The 21,140-nt window shown below is 52.5% G+C and overlaps 1 protein-coding gene and 1 long non-coding RNA gene across 3 annotated transcripts in view; one reads left to right on the top strand and one right to left on the bottom strand.

Annotated features, from left to right (window-relative positions):
- Positions 1 to 21,140, top strand: part of KCTD15 (potassium channel tetramerization domain containing 15) — a 41,927-nt gene that overhangs the window by 17,033 nt on the left and 3,754 nt on the right. For both annotated transcript variants that reach the window (XM_064159886.1, XM_064159885.1), the window contains exons 3-4: positions 9,713 to 9,857; positions 15,640 to 15,945. In XM_064159886.1, coding sequence (XP_064015956.1) covers positions 9,713 to 9,857; positions 15,640 to 15,945 — 451 coding nt within the window. The remainder of the gene's footprint in view (positions 1 to 9,712; positions 9,858 to 15,639; positions 15,946 to 21,140) is intronic.
- Positions 17,427 to 20,408, bottom strand: LOC135184182 (uncharacterized). The gene is made up of 3 exons (XR_010305880.1): positions 19,893 to 20,408; positions 19,083 to 19,150; positions 17,427 to 17,992 (listed from the first exon to the last, which is right to left on the bottom strand). It is a non-coding gene; the product is annotated as an uncharacterized LOC135184182 (long non-coding RNA).

A 21,140-nucleotide genomic window follows, 5' to 3' on the forward strand; every position in this document is an offset into this window, starting at 1 on the left:
TCTGCCTTTTATCTGCCAGTGGTTCAGGCCTCCCAGCAAAGCTCATGAGTTGTCCTGCTTGGTGTGGCTCTGTGGGCTTTGGTGGCTGTGTTCCCTTCAAATGGCTTTTCCCCAAATCCTGCTTCTTTAGCTGCACAGCCAGGGAGAGTGTGTTGGGTGCAGCGCAGTCAAATGTAAGCCTAAAGAGGAGCATCGTTCCTTCATCACTTGAAGTGTGATGGCAGAGCCAAGGGCAGAGAGAAATGGGCATCTTTTCCCAGTCACATAGGTGCTTGTGGAGAATTTCGGCCACCTGCAGTCTGCCTGCAACTCCCCGCAGTGCCAGAGCTGTGCTGGAGGTGCACAGGGGTGTTGGTGCAGCCGTGTGGCATTCCGGGACCGGGCAAAACGTGTGCAGTTCACGCGCTGGAGGACAGGACAGGCTGCAGGCAAACCAGAGAGAGAGTGCCAGGTGAGCTGGCGTTTCCCGTCTGCCCACACTCGGCAGCGGGGGAGCTTTACCACACAACATGGGCGTACCAAGCAAATGCCCAGGCACTGTGGGCAGGTTCTCTTCACCAGAGAGGTAATTTATCACTACCCACTGGGGCTGGGTCGTTGTTGTCTGCAGCACTGGAGCCTGTCCCAGAGCAGCAGAGCCTGGCGAAGGCACCAGGGCTGCCTGGTGTTCAGTGCCCTGCTGCAGAGTCCCTGGCAGCCTGTGTCTTGGAACTTTCCCTGTGGGTCTGGGAATAAAGAGTCATAGGGAAAAGCTGCTCAGGTTTTGTATGTCTGAAACCAGAGGTAGAGAGCTGCAGCTGAGGCAGATGCAGTGTTGCAGCTGCTCACACAAGCAGCAGGCACTGCAGTGACCGTGCTAGCTGCCACCATTGACACAGCCCGTGCTGTGTCGGTCCCTGTGCCTCCTGCTGGCCTGGCTTCGCAGCCTCCACACGTGCAAAGGGTGTGGGGGGCCAGGCCCACAGCCTGGAAGGCAGCTGAGTTACCTCTGAAAGGTTCCCTGCCTTCACTGAGTCCCGGTGGGAGTTTGACTCTTGACTTCAGGGAGCAAGGACTGGGCCCATTCGTGTCCAGGTGTAAGCAGTACCTGCAGGCTTCCCCGGCTCCCAGCAGCGCCAGTCTGCAGGGGTGGTGGTAGTGGAAGGAGTGTCCAGGTCCAGTCAGATTGGAAAACCTTAGTGAACAGTCCTGAGGTGGCTTCCACCTGAGGTGACAGCAGGGAGGTGGGCAGCCTGAGAGTCCGCATTGGCTGCAAGCCTGTTCTTAGCAGGGCCTTCAGCAGCGTGATGTAGGGGGAAGGAAGAGCAGGGGAAGGCAAGCACAGGCAGGAATGTCTCCGTGGAGTTGTGTCCTCTCATGTACTGACATTCATTGGGTGCCTGCAGCTCCTACGGAGCCTGAGCTGAAGCTGTTCCTGCAGGACTGGGACATGAGGGAAACTAAGATGCTGGTTTATGAGTTTGGTTTAAATTAAAGAATTGTTGTTCCTGCCTTGATTTTCATGGCTAGAGTTTTAGTTTAAGTTCTCTCTTGAGAAAATGTGAAAGGCCAAGAACCCTCACAGGGCTCAGAGAGCAGCAGCAATGGCATAATAAAATCAGGATACTTTGCAGTGCACATTTGTATGAATATTTCTCTCTTTAGATAACAGTTCAGTTAGAAGGAAGTAAAAGACACAAGAATAGCAAAAGTAACCTGAACTTCAGCATCCTTCACTGAAAGGGTAATACTTGGCTCCTCCTCACAGGCTCTGTGTTTTGAGGGCTCATTACATTGTGACATGGTTTGGTTCCTTCTGTTAAAAACTTACCAGCCAGGCAGACTCTCCCCAGGCAGTCAGGAATAGGAGTGCCACAACTTCCTACCTTGAGCTGCAGTCACTGCAGTCTTGCAGCCATCCATCTGCACTCCTGCCATGGCTAAGGCCTCTGGTCTCATGGTGGCAATGCCGGAGCAGCTCAGCCAGCCTGGCCCTGTGCCGCAGAAGACAAGGAGGCTGTTTGTCAGTGTCCCACAGGGCAGCCATGGCAGTGGCAAGTAGGGAGCTCCTACTGGAGAAATGAAACTGCACCTCTACTTCAGAGGCACATTTTTGTTCCTGTTAAGCGCAGCAGATGCAGTTTGTGACTGACAGTGAACTGAGAGTGGTGTGTTGCTGGTGTGCTGTAGCACAAGTGCCATGCTGTCTGTGCCTGCTGCTGCTCAGCAGTGTGGTCACTGGCCCAGCACAGTGAAGGGAGCTTCTGACAGCAGTTAGCATGCTAGAAACTGTTGGTTAAGTGAAGTCTTTGTAGAGCTGCTAAGATAACACACTAAAATACAAACACTCCTTTAATAAGGTTAAACCAAACCCGTTTGCCTGACAGGGCTGCATCCTGCCACCATCACACGTGGCTAAGCAGCCTTTTGCTCCTGACCTGTGGACCCCTCCCCCCCAGCCGGGTGGCAGAAGCAGGGCTGCAGGGAGCAAATGTGCTGCTGATAAATCTGGGATGAGTGGCCAGTGCTGGTGGGCCTCATCTCAGTATCCCAGTGAGGTGGAGGGCATAGAGTTAATCCCCTTTTAAACCTGGTGGGAAAGAAAAGCCAGGAAATTAAAGCTCGTAGGAGCCTCTATTCCCTTAGTCACTTGTCTGCTCATGGTAATTGTCTGACCACTTCCTCCCTCTGGACCTGCTGGGATGCCTGGCTGCATGGATGAGGCACCAGGGTGGCTCATGACTACCAGGACACTCTTAATGCAGGAGAAGACTCTGGCCTCTTTACCTGCGGTTAGTGTTTCCAGTTCCTTAGCTGCTCACTTACGTATAGGCAATACTGTCTTTATGAATCAAAAAACACCTGCCCTCTATCAAAACCTAAACATACATCTGTAGTGCCATGCAGCTGGGTGTCAGAGCCACCCACTGAAATGTCCCCAGCCTGGAGAAAGCTGTTAGCAGCAGGCAGAAGAAGAGCTGCAGAATCTCTTACCCTTACCATGAATGCTTTGTGGCATTTCAGAAATGATAAAGCGATTTCCACTTGAGTGCATTTTGGTACCTGTTGCTTCAGTGGACTTTAACTGCGAGTAAAGAGAACAGAAAACACAATTGTCCTTGCTTTTGACTACAAGATCCTGTACATCTCAGTTTGCTTTCTAGTGGAAGGGTAAAAAGAAGGGGAAAAAAACTCCCTCCCAGACTTCCCTAGGAACGATTCTGGATGGTAGGTGACAGTGTTATTTATGGGTATTGGTACTTGACAGACTAGCTCAGGTCTGTTACAAACCCTGGGCAGCGAGAGACCAAGTATGAACTCCAGGTAACAGAGCCTGCAGGTCCTTCAGGTGCTTAATAGTTAGTGAGTGTAGTATTCTGCCAAAGCACTGCAGGGTGAGCGCGCGGCTCAGAAATGAGTGGCGTTCCAGGGTCAGTGTTGGAAGGTACAGGAACTGGAGATAAATCTGTTACCTTTTGCGTGATCTCGACCACTCCTCTGCCGAAGTTGGACTGTGCTGCTTGTTCAGAATTGAGAACAGAACTTTGAGCTTGCAGGCTTTAGCATCCCTGTTGAGTTGTCACAGGTCAGGTCTGTACTCGAGTAGCTGTGCTCACTCATGCCATCAGTGGGGCTGAGTGATGTCCCTGTGGGGGCAGGCAGTGCCTACAGAGCTGGCTTCTGAGATTGCCCTGTTGGCATCAGGGTGCTCACTCAGGTCTTGGAAGACTGATGGGGGAAGGAGCTGCTGGTCAGAGTGGATCAGGCATGCACAGAGCAGTGAGCTGCCTAAGAGCACAGGCTGGGCACCTGCACTCCAGTCAGGCCTGGAAGCTGGTACCTGATCTAGGTTTGCTTCTGGCATAAGGTTCCTCTGGGGCACCTCTCCGTGTCTTGAGGCACAAGAACCCAAAGCAGGCAGCTGCTCAGGCCTCATGGTCTGTGTAGCAGCAGTTTATACCCCCAGGTTAGGACTCGGACTCTTCCCCATCATGGTGCAAATCGCAGATTTAAAAGATGCTTGGACCAAAGCTCCTCAGCTAAAACACCCTCCAAGCCAGGTGTATGCCTGAAGCACGCTGAGGTGGTCAGAGTGCCATCTCCGATGAAAGAGAGGCTGTGGCAGTGCCATCTGGGCCGAGCCCCCAGAGCTGTGCCGCAGGCAGGCTGTGCACAGACCTGGCTGCAGCTGCTGCCATGCTCCTTGGCCCTGGGTTCCCTCAGGGAAGAAGGACTTACAGTGACAGGCAGGTAGCAGGGTGAGAAGCTGTGGTGTGGCCACACAGCTGAGCTTTGGTTATGGACTCACACCAGTTGTAGCTGAAGTTTTAAATAGGGGCAGGGTAGAAAAAGCTGCTGCAGCCAGGCGCAACCTTTAGCCACATTCCTCGCTGTACAGGGCAAGAGGGAGCATGTGTCCTGGCAGAGGCAGCAGCTCGCAGCTCTCCTTACAACCACCATCTGGCCCCAAGGCAGAAGACACCCCTTGGCTGCTCATCTGGGTGACTCCTCCTCTCCTCTGGCCAGCCCTGGCTGCTTGTTGGAAGGGTTGAATGTTCTGCCGCAGCTCCCCGGGGGGAAGGCAGCTGCAGGTGCTTGCTCCATTACAGTTTGCTCTGCTGGGAACTTGTGCACGAACCTGGTCAGTTCTACAGGAAGAATCAGGCCTGACCCGCACCCTGCAGCAGTGGCTGGGACCTGGCACTGCCAGCAGAGAGCCGGCTCCTGGCACGGCAGCGCTGGGCAGGGTGCAGCAGCTGCAGCAGCTTTCTGCTGTTCTTTCCCAGCAGTTACTCTTGAAGGTTGGACTCGAGGACCTGAGAGCACTTTCCCAAGCAGAACAGCTCTGCGGTTCTGTGGTGCTGGGGATGGGACAAGTGACAGACTGGTAGCAGGGAGCTGTGCAGGCAGGCGCAGCGTAGGGCAGTGTTCTCTGGAGCACCTCTGCTCCAGTTCGCAGCATGCTTTGTCTCCCCAGCGGGTAGCAGGATGTGTCCTACCCACCTTGGGCAAGTAGTCAGCAGATCAGCAGCACTTCTGCTCAGCTGCCATGCCTGGACTCTGCAAACACATGGGACACTTTGCTAACATGTCCCACGGGGCAGTTTCAAGCCATGCTCCAAACAACCTTCTTCCTCCTCTCTGTGGCATTTCCCACAGCTGCCTTCTCCAGCTCCACAGCAAGGCCCAAGAGCAAGCACAGCCAACAGCCACCGTATCAAACACAGGAGAGCTGCAGAGCTCACATTGACCCTGCTGCACGTTGGCACCTAGCGGAGCAGGAGGGTGCACAGAAGGGTGGCAGGCACGGCAGAGCGCACAGAGCAGGGCACAGACCTGGGGGTCCCCGGGCAGACATTCCTCTCTCCTCCTCCCATAAAATGAGGGAAGAGACATGTTTCAATGACAGGCTGCTGAAATGTGCAGTCCCTGCTGATCTGACATTGGGCAGGAAAAGTGTCTACAGAATCAATTTTTAATCCATGTAAACAGCTGAATTATGAATGACAAAAATATCACTGAGCACTTAAATATTAATCACATCATTACTTAAATTAATACTTTGGGTGCAGTGCGGTGATAAAGAGTTCTACTTAAGCAGCATTGCTGTGCTGTCTGGACAGGTGTGTGGGGTAACAGGACTGCAGTGCTCCCCACCATCAGCGGGGCTTGGGAGTTCTGTGCTTGCCGCAGCCTCTGTTGCTGGTTACCCCACAATACCGAGTGCTCCTCCAAAAGGCAGATTCATTAAGCTACAACTTTGTTCTCTGTTCAGGAGGAGAGATGTCAAGAAAATGGCTGAACTACCCCCAAACCAGAGAGCAACCTCCCCCACCCCAGAAGCTCTGTCAGTGATGTGTGCTGTGCAGGGCCATGACTTTGCTCAGCGAGAGGCTTGGGAAGAACAAAGACACTCCAGTGGGAGCTGGGAGTGCAGAAAGCCCTGGCTCCTTCCAAACTGGACAAGATGGTGCTGGGAGGCTGGAGGCCTTGGCTTGTGTTCCCACCAGCACAGGTGCTGCTGGGAGCTCACCTGGTGGCAAACTGGTCCTCAGCATCACCAGGGTGTATGGGTAGCAGCAGGCATCTGTAGGTCCTTGCACACAGCACATGGCTTCCTCCCCTGCCCAAGCGGCTAGGGAAGAATTCAGTGGCACTCTTGTCCTTGTGGGCTGGCTGGCTGTGGTGTTTGTTTTTAATCTAATAAAAGGAGATCTTTATATCATAGTAAAATCTGAACCAAGCTGGAAACTCCCCCCATGGCATTCTGGAAGAACATTATTGGAAATGTAAAAGCCTTCAGCAGAGACAACAGAAGCACAAAGGAATTGTAGAAATAGGATCAACAGGTTCTGGGTATGGGAGAAGGGGGGGAATAGCATCCAGATGAGGCTTGAGCTGCTGGTGAGAGCTGCCAAGCTGGGCTCTGAGCATGTGATGCAGCATTGGCCAGGAGCTGGGTCCCACAGGGGTCAGGGTGGGCAGCACTGCAGAGTGTCAGCTGTGCAGTGGGGAAGAGCAGGGAGGGCAGGAGCAACAGACAAGGAGGAGGAAGAGATGGCTGGTTAGAGCTGTGCACTGGGAAAGTGGTGTTAGCGGAGCGGGACCTGGCCGGGGAGGTGTAGGCAGTGGGAGGGCTGCCATCCTCAGGCTTGCAGCTACTGGGTCAGTCTGACCTCTGCCTGCAAATCAGATCCTGGCCAGAAATGTGAGGAGTGTGTTTAAGTAAGAAAGTAAAGCATCTCTTGCAGAGGAGGAGAATGCTGAAGAAGCATTTGTTGCTTAGACTCACCCATTGGTGTAGGATCTAGGGTGGCTCTTCCTGCCTTGTCTGCATTTTCCTGTGCCTCCCACTGAGCCTTGCTGGAAGTAACCATTCCTGCATGCCATGAGCAAGTGTCTCCTGGAAACCCCACTGCCCAGTTTGCCCACCAGTACAGCACTGGGCCCCATGGCTGCACATGGAAACAACCATGTTTGGGCACAGTATGAGAGCCACAGCCACTCCCCACATCACATGGCAAGGTGCTGGAGGAGGCAGCTCCTGAGGCTGCCAGCCTGCCTGGTACCTAATTTCTAACTGACATTGACAAGCTTGCACAGTGCAAACCCATTCCCATCCTCTGGCACTTGCAGGCTTGCCTGCTCTCTGCCAGCCTGTGTGCACTTTGCTTCCATGCTGCTGTGTGTGGCATTTTGTTCTGGCCACCCACAATCCATCCACTGAGCACGGTGGGTCCTAGTGGGCCTTGTGGATCTGCTCCCAATTGCCGTGATGAGTAACCCTGGCAGGAGAACTTCTCTTCAGAGGCTGCCCTGGGAGTTCAGGTTGTGCTCTCAGCATTGCTTTTCCTGGTGAGCTCTCTGGAGGTACAGATGGAGAAGCAGGAGTGCTTTCTGCATGCAGCGTTACAGCATGCTGCACTGAGCTCAGCTCTGGGAACACAGCAGCCCCCTGAAATGTCCAATCCTTAAACTATTCATCACCCTGGTTTTGGGGTGGCAGTTAAGCTTTTCAACACTCTGCAAGTTTCTTTCCCCAGCAGTAATTTATCTGGTGAAGAAATACAGCTCAGGGCAGTCCACGGAGGCCTCAGAATTCATGTTTTGCTTTCATTACCGAAAGAGGATTTGCTACATTGAGGAGCAGCTCAGTAAAACTGTGTACCCTGTCTTCCTTTGCCCTGGCATTGTTGGCAAACCTTCCCCCTATGAGCAGCAGAGCCCAGCAGCAGCACCTCCTTCCTTTTGGACTCCACAGAGCGAGGCTGGTGAGGGGAAGGAGGTTTGAGCCACAGCCCAGCTTGTTGAAACCTTCAGCTGGCCACGCAGGTTGGCTCAGTGAATGAACCCTTTGCTCCCAGTCCAGTACAGCACAGCACACTGCCTCCTCTGCATGCTAAGGAAATAACTTAACTGTCTGCTTGCTGGAATGAAATGGAACCCTATAGAAAGCAAAGTGTTTGTCTCAGGTGTATAGCCCCAGGACAATAAAACGCCCAAATGTGGAGTTACTGGAGGCTTACCAAGCCCTCTGTCAATGGCAGCATGCACAGGGTGCTGTGCTTTGAGGCTGATGGAAAGCAGAGGATGAAGAAAATCAGCAAAGCTGCTACATGTAGAGGTTAGGGGAGCATTTGGTTACTCTCACAAGTAACTCAGCCCAGCTGAGTGCTGACGCTGACAAAAGTGCAGGCAGCAAAACCTGGAGCTTGCTGGAGAGGGCAGGAAGGTTTGCAGCTGAATTCAGCAGGGACTTGCTAAGTCCAGTCCCAGTGAATCTGCAGAGCTGATTTAGAAGCAAAGGGCAAGGTAATGAAATCTGCAGCTACACTGGCAAGGGAACAGAGGAGCAGGCTGTGGAGAGCAGGTCTCACTGTGTTGCATGAACCCACAACCCAGAGCCAGAGGTATGTGACACAGCTGGAAACACAGGTGAGCAGCAATGGGATGGCAAACCTGCCCTTTACCATTGCTAGGGTGGGCATGTGCCCTCCCCAGCTGGGCTGGGGGCTCTGCGATTTGCTGCCCTCACTGGCAGGCCAGAACACTGGGAGCAGGGTGGTGATACTGGAAGGAAGGAGGCAGTGAGGCTGCTGGCTATGGCCTTCGGCAGGGCTTGGTGAGCTTGTTAGCCATGGCAAGGGGAAGCCCTGCCCCCGTGTCAGCAAGGGACATGGGGCTGGCATGGCCCAGCCAAAGAGAGGCTGGACAAGTGAGATCCAGCAGGCTGTGGAGAGTCTCTGGGAAATGGAGGAGTCCCCCGGGCAGGGTTGGGAGCAGGCTGTGGAACAGGAGTGCCGCACTGCCAGAGAGGTGCACTCGGGCACATCGTAGGTCCTTGCCAGCTGTCTCCTGCAGTTCTTTCAAGAACATAGATCCTGATGGATTGCTTCTCCTGGAAGGACAAAGCCATCTGAGAGCAGCCAAGTGTCAGGAGGGGAGAGGTGGGAGCAGCAGCAGCCAGGCAGATGCCTGCTTTGCTGTCTGCAGCCGTGCTGCTCAGGACATGAAGGAAGCTGGAGTGAAGCAGCTGAAGGGCACTTCTGGTGCTGTAACCAGGTAATCCCCTGAGCTGACAGGTCTCAGTTCCTTGTCTTTGCTCACAAAAGACCTACCAGGTTGCTTTCTTCTGCCAGACCCTGATCCTCAGGAGTACCGGTGGTGGGACCGTGGTCCCGCAGGCAGGCGGCTGGTTGCTGGTTTGCCAAAGCGCTGAGCGTTGGCTGGCCACTTAGCCAGCGCTGACAGGGCCACGCAGCTGATCTCAGTGGAGGGGCAGCCTCTCCTCCAGCAGGGAAGGGCTTTGATGGCACTAGATCAAAATGACAGTCCAGCTGGAGGAAAAGCTTGTGGCCAGGAGCTCCTTTGAGCAACCATTTCAGTCCTCTTATCAGGACATGGTGGGAAGGGAGCTCGTGATGGAGGTGCCAGGCATGGGGCGAGCATCTCATGGGCATTTTCCCTTGGGGGGGTCGTGGGGCGGGGTGTCAGGGCAGCCGCAGGGCTGCTGCTGCTGCCAGCATGTGCCCTGTGCCCGTGTCTGCACACAGGCTCTGCCTGGGGCCACGGTGGGTGCACGCCACCCGGGCAGCTGCCTTTGCACGCTTGTTTGTCACCAAGGGAAGCCGCTGCCTTACCTTGCGCACGCCGAACCGGCGCAGCCGGAGAGCCCTGGGGCTGCAGGTTTGTCCTTTGTGCCCAAGCCGTTCTCTTTCCTTTTCTTTTCCAGAATAAGTCGTCTGTTTAATGGCACAGAGCCCATTGTCTTGGACAGTTTAAAACAACATTATTTCATTGATCGAGATGGGGAAATTTTCAGATATATATTAAGCTTCCTGAGGACATCTAAGCTCCTGCTCCCAGATGACTTTAAGGTAAGCAAAGCCAGAGTCTGCAATCTTGTTTTTCCCTCCCGTTCTGTCATTTGTTTTGGTGCAGGTTGGTTTGTGTGCTTGCCCTAAACACTCTTAACTAAATGTTGGCGTTTATTGTTAGGGGTTTAGTACTTGGGTGTTACACCAGGGATGCTGTTATTTAATAAATGGACCGGTGGTTGTCATGGATACCATAAAAAGTTAAACGATGGAGCTTATGGCTAAATCAGTTTTCCTAAACTAATTGTGTTTTCTCACATTTTTAGCTTACCTATCAGGGTATAACAACAATTAAGAAGCAACGTCAATGACTAACACTTAGCAGGCAGGGTTTACTGCTCAGAATCTGAAAGAGATGTTTTAAATTTGATACTAAGAGGACTTAAATTGTGTAAATCTTTTTCTTGTTGCTGTAAAAAAAGAACCGCCCTTAAACAAGCCCCTGAGGATTTGTGTGAGAGATAACTGATGCAGATGCTTTGATTTCAGGAAGTAATCTTTTACACAATTTATGAACGTCAAAATATTCTTGGGAGCTGGAACTGACTGAGGGCTTTTAGAGGAGCAGTCCCTGCTTTCTGTGAAATAGTGGTGCTGGCAGTTGCTTTGCAAATCCAAATCCTGATTGTTAAACCCTCTCCTCCTAGCCTTGTCCACTTGGCTCTGCCAAATGCAGTTACGAAACTTGCAACATTGGCATCCTTATGTACGAAAATTAGAAGACAAAAGTGTCCAAACTGTAGATGACAAGATCCAACAAAGGCTCTAACTCCAGGATGAAGTGATGAATAAATTGGGATGGCAACGGGGATCTGCTCAGTTAGAGGACGCGGAGCCTTGCTGCAGGAAGAAGTTGCTGCACCATGCAGTGAGGTCTTGCTTTGCATGTTGGACTAGGTAGGCAAGATCATTTGGCCAGTTGTGACTGAGTCAGCCTGGATTTGTGGTTGCTGTGCTGGCTTTAGACTCAGAGTACAACTGATCTCAGGCTGCAAACCACTCCTTAGCCATTCGCCCAAGCTAAGTGCAGTGGTATTTGACCCTGCCACGGGAGTGGGCACAGCTGCTGTTGGGCAGACGTGCTGTGGGATGGGGGCACACATCAGGTCCCAAGGCAGGGAGAAATTTGGGCACTTGTGGTTGGTTTTGGAGCAGCAGCCCAGAAGGGCTGTCCTGAACACTGACCCTTTTGGGGAGCACTGGGGAGGTCGGGGAGGCTGGCCTCTGGGTTGGGATGCCAGTAAGCACCGTGGGAGCCAGAGCACTGAGGGGTGGATGCCAGAAAAGCTCTTCACAGAGAAGTAAGAGACGACACAGGTAGGAGTGAAGCTAAAGACCAGCCTGGTCCTGTGTAGTGCCTGGAGGAGTGGATGGAGAAGGGGCACAGGTGCAGTGCCAGACGGACGCTTTAGCAGCAGCGGTTTGGACAGTCCAGTGGAACAGGGAGGCGTGAGAAGAGAGGGGAGAAGGGACGTGTTCAAGCTGCTCGTGGCCTCAGCTGGCACCCAGATTTTAGAGGTGCAGTGAAACAAAACCAGCAGGATTGGGTGAGAGCCTGGAGGTGAGAATGCTGGTGGATGCCAACGACTTGTCTGCACAGTGAGCCGCTGGCAGGGCTGGGAGAGACTCGGGAGAGCCGGCGCGGTGCCCAGGCCCAGGCCGCTGTTCCAGACCAGCTCTTTGCATAGGGTTAACTGTACTTGCTTTAGTTCCTCCCCGGGAGAGCTTTAGAGCAAACCCCAGGCTAATGAGGGCTCAAGAACAAAGCAAAGTATTGCTAGGTAGGGAGTAACTAAATAAAAATGCAGAGAAGAATGCAGCGCGAAGCGGTTTGAAAAGTGCCTTGCAAACGGATTTGACTTCACAGAAATCATCTAATTTTACCAGCGTGATTAAAGTGACAGAAGACAATAATCAAAGGCAGCAAACAGAATCACTCCGTGCTTCGAAATGCAAAACTCTATTTAAGGTATAAAACCTGACAGGTTTTCCAGCGAGACTTGCATTAAGTGTTCTTTATGTCAAACAAAGAATTATCAAGTGTTTTGAATATTTATTAGTTTTACCCCTTAATTTAATCAAGCAGTTTATTAGCCTCAAGGTTTAGCCAAGTTGCTTTTCAACTTGAATTGCTGCTCAGATGGTTGCTTTGGAAAGTTTGGAATGTGAGCACCGCACCAGCATTGTTGTGCTTGCTCTGTAAGTGTTGTTTTCAGACTAAGTTAACACTGAAATGCAGAGAGTGGGGTATGTGTTCCTAGGCTAGGGATTCTTTATTATCAGCTCTGACTGGTGTGTTTACAGTGAATATTAATTACACTGACAACTACTAATAAGCCAGAACTTGAAAGCGTGTAGCATCTGAGAGGTCTCCCTGCTGAAAGTTACACTCTAATAGTTCACATAACTTCCTTGGGTTTGGGGGATTTTAAGCCACATGAAGTGTGCTGAGAAATTACCCTGAGTTGTTTGGCTGCTTTGCAGCCAGCCTCTGCTGAGCAAGGGGATGGTAGCAGCCTGGAGCTGCTTACAGCTCCCTCTTCTGCACCAGCTCAGTCCTGTGCGTGGGATCACAACACCTTGAGCAACCGATGTCGTGGAGCAGAACATGGAGCCAGCGCCTCCAGCCTGCCCCACTGCTGTGTTAGGGGGTGGCTGCCCCTCCCTCCTCTGCAGCCTGCGTCCCCAGGACATTCATGAGCAGCAGCTCTCCCTTTCACTGCCAGTGCCCAGCCTCATGCAAAACCAGGACCTGCACTCGTTACCTGCTGAAGCCTGACTGCCTGCGTAGAGATCACCCTGCAACAATGGGCATAGGCTATGTGGCTGTCGCTGCTCTTACCTTGAGGAGGGGAGAAGCACAACGGCAGAGGACATCTGAGTTTCACGGGGACAGTAAGGGTCACCTGTAGCAGCAGAACTGCAAGGCTGACGTGCTGCCTCATTAGCAGAGTTTGAAAACTGAGTGCTCCCCAGCTGACCCCAGCACATGGCACTCTTGTCAGCGCAGAAGTGAGCAGCTGCCTCTGGTAGCCAGCAGTCAGATCTTCACAGCACTCAGACAGGAGGGAAGCCGTGACTCAGGGTGACAGTTTGCTGTTCCAGCAAGCAAGGAGTAACAAGTGAAAAATGGGCAGAAAGAGCCATTTCAGCCTGTTCAAGAGTCAACATTAGGCACAGGATTGAAGGAGCTCTTTAGCAGTGAGAGAACAGCAGCAGGCTCATGGGAGAGCTGTGGCTGCAGACAGCAGCTCTGTGCTGAGCCACTGATGCAGCAGCAGCACGGCTGGCCTTGAAGTCACCCTTCCTATCTCCTCCCCAACAAGATGTCACCCGTGTCAGAGGTGACTGCTGCATTTGTCAGTGTGAAACCCAGCAGCAAAAAAGCTTTGCTACTGACCTGTGAGCAAGAAGTAACTTTGTGAAAGGCAGAAAGGGGCAGCTTGGGGCAATCTGTTCACCTTTGCCATGAGCTCTACATGCTGGCCAGAAGTGGTGGATGGAGAAAGGCCGTGTAGCCCACCTGGCTATCTGCTCCCTTTCCCAGCTGAGGAGGCAGAACTTTACCCTTGCTGCCTGCAACAGCCCCAAGGAGCTGGAGGCTCATGGTAGCTCACAAAGGGCTTTCTGTGGCACTGTACAGCGAGGCCAGAGGCCAGCCTGTCCATCTGCCCTTCCAGTCTAGCAAGGAGCACCTTACAAACAAGAAGCTCTTTTTTAGACACCGTGAACACAGATACTTGTAAGTTTTCAGGCCCTACTGAAAACAGCAGGAGACTTTCCCCTGCCTTCAGTAAGCACTGGCTGCTCCTTGGCATTGTATGTTTCCTTGGCCCACAACAAGAGCTGGTGGGCCCAGCAGGTGCCCAGTGAGCCTTTTCTGGGCACACACCTCAGTGAGCACAGCTGGGTGGTAGGACTGTGTTGCTCCAGTGTCCTGCACGAAGTTCAGAAAGTTTGGGGCAGGTTTTTTTTCCTGTGGGCCTCTAATCCCTGCAGGTTTAACCTGATCCTGCGCTCAGTAACCAGGGAGCGTCACCAGGGGACAGAGAAAAGCAGCGATGGTTCGGCAGAGGGTGCTGGCTCTGGGGCCAGGGGAGGAGGCTCTGGGCTAATGGTCTCTTACCTGAGCCAGTCGATGGCCTGGTCTGCGCCCAGCTCTGTTTGTTTGCATCTGCAGGGAGTCCTTCTCCAGTCACCTGCTCCTTCTCCTCTGCCAGCTCCTGCCTTGATTGTGTTTCCTGCTCTCGTTTCTCCCCACTTGTCCCTACTGCTCTCTGTGCCTTCGCTGGTCCTTTGTCCTCCTTTAGAGTGTGTGCATCTTGTCCCAGGCTGAGCAGGCATCAAAGACCTGTAGAGGGTGGACCATGCCTTTTGTAACTGATAACCTTGCCAGTGTCAGTGACTCTTCACACATCTGCAAGCAGCTCTGGGGTGAAGGAGCAGCTCTGCACTACCAGCAGTGGGTCTGTGGTGCCAGATTTGAACAGAGCTAACTGCTTTGGTTCAGGCATTTTAAGCAGCAGCACATTTTACAGGTTAATTCCAAGCTGCTCCGAAGAGCTGCAGCTTTCTGTGCTGCATGTTCAGTGCCCTTTGATTTGCTCTCTTCCCTGAGTCCTGGGGCAGCACTGCTGCTATTTTTCATGTTGTTTTGGTGCCCGTTTCTGACTACTTCTTGTCAGGCTCCCCCTCCAGCCCAAATGATTCCAACCACTTACCTTTGTAATGTTTCCATTTAGTTTCAGTGCAGTGGTGGAGAACTGGCATCATGTCAGGTGCTGACCTCCTCCTGTTGTTGGCATGCTCCACGAGTCACACAGCACACCTACAGTGCAGCTTTGCCGTCTGTAAAGGGGTGTAAGAGCCAGGAGACCAAATGGCAGGGCTTTGCAGGGCAGACTTAGTGCTGTGCTCCTTGGTCCTCTGTGGAAGGCTGAAGGAGGCAGTGGGGCCAGCGTAAGAGAAGTGCCTGCTGGGTCCCTGTCTCTTTCTGCTTCGGTTTGGTCTGGTGGGCACTGCTGCCTCCTTGGATCTGGGGGTGCTGACAGCCTTTGCCTCAGCAATGCGCTCATGCGCTTGAGCTGAGGTGGAAAGATCTGATGGGATCTGATACAAAGTTATTAATGAGGATGTGCAGAAGACATCTCACTCATTGAGCTGGGAACTGGAATTGCCCTGAGCCCAAGTGAGGTGCTGCACAAAAGGCTGGGGAGAACATGGAGTTGCTGGAGTGCAGAGCCAGGCCCAGTGCCAGCAGGTTGCTCACTGCCTCCGTGCCACTGACCAGGCTCCCGAGCTCACTTGAAATCCATGAATAATCGTGGAAAGCAGGGAACAGCTGAGCTGCTGTAGCTGGATTTCAGGCTCAGGAGTGACAGGTGAGAAGTGAAGCTGAACTGACATCTCCATCTCCTCCCTGTGTACGAGAGGTGGCAGCGGAGCCCGGGATGGTCTGCCCTGAGATCAGGAGTGGCTGAGGCCAGGAGTGAGGATCAGGGCTCAGGACACCTTCCTTACATCAGCAGGCTTCTGCTTATTGCAACCAGTTATCTTGAATCCTTAATCCAAAAGCAAAGCCTTCTGGCACTGAGTTTGTAGGAGAGCTGGGTGAGGTGGGAGGTGCAGGGGGTCCCTCAGACAGGCAGCGCCAGCACAGGGTGCCTGTTGCCTGGGCACTCCTGCTGGCAGCACGCAAGCCTAAGCAGGTCAGGCGGGGAGCAAGCCTCGTTTTTACGAGCTCTGTAAGCGCCTCTCGTTCCTCTCTCTGTTTTGTTCCCAGGACTTTAACCTTTTATATGAAGAAGCAAAGTATTACCAGCTGCAGCCAATGATCAAGGAACTGGAGCGGTGGAAACAAGAGAAAGAACAAAGGAAGCATTTCCAGCCTTGCGACTGCTTGGTCGTAAGAGTGACTCCAGATCTAGGGGAGAGGATTGCACTGAGCGGGGAGAAGGCTCTCATAGAAGAGATCTTCCCAGAGACTGGGGACGTGATGTGCAACTCCGTGAACGCCGGCTGGAACCAGGACCCTACCCACGTCATTAGGTTTCCTCTGAACGGCTACTGCCGCTTGAACTCGGTGCAGGTAATGGCCCCGGGGTGCTGCCTCCTCTCTGCCGGGGTGGGCTCTTAGTAGTTCGCGCTCAGTTATATGCAGGTGATTTGCTTCTGCCCAATTACCTTCGGTGCTTAGACCGCAAGGAGACATTTTCTGCCCGGTGAGATCAGGCTTCCAGGTTCTCCCAAGTCTAGGCAGAAAGAGTAGCTGGGGATTGGGTGTCTGTTGGTGCCACGCTGGTCTCATAATGGTGTTAGGCTGATAAATGCTAATTTTTTCATCAATGGATAGCCTGCAGCAGCCCTCTTCTTTCCTCCAAAGCGCCCCGAGGAAGAAAGAGAGTTCCAAAAACTACCACAAAAAAAAGAGTCTCCCCAGCATTTTACAGAAAATGCAACAATGTGTAAATGCATAATTTATGTCTCACTCATAATTAAATGATGGTGCCTGCGGGATGGACTTAAAAAAATTGATCTCTGCACTTTTTTTTTTTTACTTAACTTTTTTTTCTTTTCCAAAAGGATCTTCTGTGAAAATTGCCCAGAGTACTTTAAACAAAATGTACTTCATTTGATAGCCTGAGTTTTGACATCAGGCTTTAAGCGTTAAACACGGGAAACAAAGGAAGTCAGCCGGGCAGATAGGTGGACGGTGCTGGAGTCCATAAGGTGGCTTGCGTGGCAGCAGCCTGCGGGCGAGAAATGCCCTTTCACCAGGGCTCAGCGCGGCCGGGGCTGCGTGCCGGAGCTGTCCTCGGGCTGCAGGGAAGGAGCGGCAGCCAGGACGCTGCTGTTCACTCCTGCCGTAATTAGCGAGGGCAAAACGGAGCTCCTGGGTTCTGCATCTGTGCCTCGAAAATATGCTGCAAATGCTTGTGTCCCGGGGACTGAAATCTTCCACTGACAGGGGAGCGTCTCCAGAGTGGCTGTGCCCACAGATGGGCTGTGGCTGCAGACCTTACCTGGGTGCCTTAGTGGGCTGGATGAGCTTCCCGGTGGGCAGACACTTACAGAATGGGTGGCCCATTGGACAGGCTGGCCAGACAGGCTGGGGAGGGAGGTGTAATAGCAAGGGAGGGCAAGGACCTAGAGCCCTTGATTACTTACACAGAGGGCTGAGGCAGCCATCATCTCCCAGGCGGCCACTTGACAGCTCTTTCGGGAGACCTGCAGCTATCAGGATGTGTAAAGGTGGATGGAGATGTCTTAACGACCTGCATTTGGCAGCCACCTCCCCCCTTGGGGCAGCATTCCCTGGTACACTGTGCACTGGCAGACACTTCTGTCTGAAACCATTCTAAACCCAGCTATTTGGGGTGACTTTTGGCTCAAGACTCCCAAGTTTTATTTGGTTGAACTTTAACAGTCCAGTGCCTCTGGTTAATTTTGCACAGTTTAGCAATTTCACGTTTGGCAAGGTTTAGACTGGGCTGCCCCAAAAATAGAAGGCTGGAGGTGGGTCGGAGGCTGATCCATTTGCTGGGAGTGGGGACAGTGCTGAATTCATCCCTGTGCTGGATAGAGAGGGGAGCAGCTGCAGTTTAGCGAAGGTAAAGGGACGGGAAGCATGTCGGTGCCTCAGCCACACCGTGCATGTGCTGCAGCCGGACGGATGCGCGGCACTGAGCCCGGCCAGGGCCGCTAGGAGCAGCCACGGTGATGGGTGCGCACGGTGCTGAGCACCTGGCTCTGCTCTGTGCGGTGGGGTGCTGCGAGGAGAAGGAGGCTGCTGCGAGGAACAGCTGGGTGCTGATTACTGCTCCTATTTGAATGTGTTTTGAATTCAGGCAAAATTCAGACAGAATCAAAGAGTTGCTTTGCAAGTTCTCGTTGTGAGAGAAATTGTCAGAGTCCACAGTGTAAATCGTGGGATTAAATTGCATCATTTTACTAAAGTGGAGCATTTTACTGTGTAATTAATAGAAAGTGCTTTCAAACTTTGTGGAAAAGGATGCACTTCTGAGGCCGAAGGCTGATGAAAGCAGCAGCTAATTAGCATTGGCTCAGGTGGACTCTGGTCAGCGCTGCCCTTCCCCTTCTCAGGGCTCTTTGGCAGAACAGCGTTAAGTCAGAACCTGGAAGCAGAGTAAAGGAGATGCACAAACTGACGCGAGATGGGCTGGGAGGGAGTGTTTGAAAAGGCAGAGTGATTTCCAGAGTCTCAGAGGGTGACACAGCTAGGTCAGCTTTGGCTGGGGTAGGTCCCTTTCCTTCCCCTGTGCCCTGCTGAATACATTGGGCAGCACAACTGCAACATTTATCAGTTCTTTGGATCTTTACAAACTATTCTAACTGAATGTTTTGTGTAGAGAAAACAAAGAATGTCAGTGTTTGGTAGCCGAAAAAAATACAGTAGCTGCTAATGGAATGCACATCTGGAATTACACACAGAGTTTTCTTGAGGCTGACACTGGCTGACAGCTCACAACAGCAGATACAGGAGCTCACCTTAGAGACGATCCTGTGATGCTCCTGAGTGTAGAACACTCAGTCTTCATCACTGAGAGTCTATTTGTTGGTATTCTGCAAGACGTAGATGCAGTGCAGCAAGCAAAAGTATCATGTTTCCATTTGGAAAATCTTCCAACAGAATCAGATGTGCTCAGAATGCTGAAAGGGGAGCTTAATAGATCCTCTGCTTAATGTGTGTGTGGCTGCCTGCATGGGGGAGAATCACAGCTGGCACTCACTTTTTGGCATGCTCTCTTTGGAGATGTCCAGGAAAGTAGCTCTGGTTTGATTCAGACAGTGGCTTCCCTCTCTACCTTACCTCCAGAAGGGGTAATGCACAGAGAGTCAAATGCACTCCATGGTATTTAAATCTGTTCTGTTCACCTCTACAATGTTTAAGCCTTCTCCCCATCGATTACAGGATTTGGGCTGTTTTTCCTTGCTGAGGAAATTGGTGGTGCCAAGGTTTGTAACAGCAGCAGATAGCCTGCAGTCGTGCCCTTTGTTGTGCGAAGCACCCTGGGGTGTGGTGCCTACCTGGATGGGTGTTTGCAGAGCTGGCTGGGGAAGAGCAGCCCTGTGTTAACAAGCAGCCTTCCATAGCTTTGGACTGAGGCAAGCCAAGGGCACCCCCCTGCTCCTTTAGTCTTACCAGCAGATATTCGTAGAGGTTTTCAGCAAGGCTGTCAGTCACGTCGCTCTCTGAAGCCTTACCTGGTTCAGCTAAAGGGAGCAGCCTCCCCTCCTGTGCCTGGTTGCCTCTCTTCTTCATCTGGCCAGCTCTAGGGACAGGGATGCATAAACCAGTCACAACGCAGCCCAGCCTGTGAAACGAGCCTGTGGCCTTGTCCTGCTTCTCTCAAACTTCTGCCTTCCTCTTGGAGCAGCAACGTGCTGGTGCCTGCCCCCATCCCTGTCCCACAAGCCTGCACAGAGGAGGAGCTGGGAGCTTACTCCCAAAGATATTTCAGTAACCCCTTCTCCCACCCTGCCTTCTAATCTCTCCAGCTCCCTTCCATACACTGCAGTGCTTTTTGGACCTTTCAGGTCTACAAGTTTCTTAGAGCAAGAAGTATACAAAAACCAGGGCAAAAATCACTGAGGTTTGGCAGATGCAACTTCATGAGAACATTAAGTCCCTGTGTCCTGAGGCCTGGCAGAGCTCCTCAGGCAAGCTGGCTTCCAGCAGATCTGTCAGGGCTTAAGCACAGCTGTGCTAGAGCAGCTCCTTTCCTTTGCCTCTCCTTAGCAGCCAAGGTAGCAAGCAGAAGGTTTTAGTTGCCACTAAAAACCCAAACCATGGATTAAAATGCAGATGGGTAGCACAGGTGGCCTCACAGGAGCGTTTCCACAGCTTAAACCCAGCAGATGCTGCTGCTGCCATGCACTGCACCACCTCAGACCCACTTCTCCTTTTGAAAGCAGGTACCCTTAGTACCAGCCCCAAGCTGATCTGTCTGCAGAAAGCAAGGCAAACATCCAGGCTACAGAAGTGATGCACTGAGCAGTGCACCGTGGCCTCACCTGGGTCTGTGTGAGGGTGCAGGCTGTGGTCTGCGCTGCCGCTGTTTAAGCTGGTCAGAAGTTACACAAGTCTCTGCAGTGCTCCTGCAGCAGGTGTGGCTGCTGAAGCACTCCCAGGGCCAGTAATACCAAACAGGAATGAATTTGTTTCCTGTACCATAGATCTGTGACGGTGTCCGAAGGTGGGTCTGCTGCTGAAGGAACTGAGGGCACAAGTCTGGAATGGCCCAGGCCATGTTGCTGTGGGTGGCAGAGGGCTGCCAGGTGGAGAGGTTGGGGTGGGCCCGGGTGCTGTAGCAATCAGAGTGGCACCTTGGCAAGGCTGCTGCAGACCAGTGCAGGCTGCTCCCCTGGATGGCAGTAGCAGAAGAGAAAACCACAGACCCGTTTCTCCAGGCAGCTGCCCTGCACTCAGGAGAGCAGCCAGAGGTAGGGAGTGAGCACAGCATCTCCTCTGGTGGGGCTGGCACTGCAGGTCTGCCTGAGGTGGAGCTGTGTCTGCTCTCACCTGATGCTGAGAAAAGCTTCTGTGGGTCCTGCTCAGCTGGAAACCATCAGCATACTTACAGCCCCATCAGGATGTTCTAGGGTCATCTGCTGTGTGTCAGCCTCAGCAATGAAAGGTGCCTCTGGGTTCCTTAAATTCGTGCATCTAAACTGTGCCAACTTTTCTGTAGCAGCAGACACAGCACATCTGTATTTGGGAGTACAGTCTGACCTGTTGCCCACTCTTGGCTCCTCTTCCCATCCCTGCCGTGCTTTGCTGAAAGCAGTACTCCCTTCCAGCCAGGAACAGCCCTGGCTGTGGCTGCCGGGAGGGTCTGGTGGCAGTGCTCCTCAGCCTCCCCATCCGTTCCCATCTGCCCAGGCAGAGCTGAGGACTGCTTCCATCCCCTCTCTGCGCGGCCGCTCCTGTTAGGAGTGAAAAATGGGCACTTTTTATTACGACTTACACCCGATGCTGCTTTCTCTCCCCAGTAAGAGACAGCATCAGTATCTCCACAGTCCAGTCTTTTACTCCGTAATGCACTGAGCTGCTTGCAGAGTGCTTATTGGGTTGATTAATTTTTGTTTTCTGCAGAGGTTTGCTGAGAGCGAGACTTTAATCACAGTGCAGTCATTTAAGAATAACTTATGGAATTATAACTGAATAATATTAATTCAGCAAGGGCTCCAACGACCCAATCCATCACTCCCATCCGGTGCTCCGCGATGCTTTTATCACCGAAATGTGCTCAATATGAATCT

Source organism: Pogoniulus pusillus, chromosome 20 (assembly GCF_015220805.1).
Source record: "Pogoniulus pusillus isolate bPogPus1 chromosome 20, bPogPus1.pri, whole genome shotgun sequence".
NCBI lineage: Eukaryota > Metazoa > Chordata > Aves > Piciformes > Lybiidae > Pogoniulus > Pogoniulus pusillus.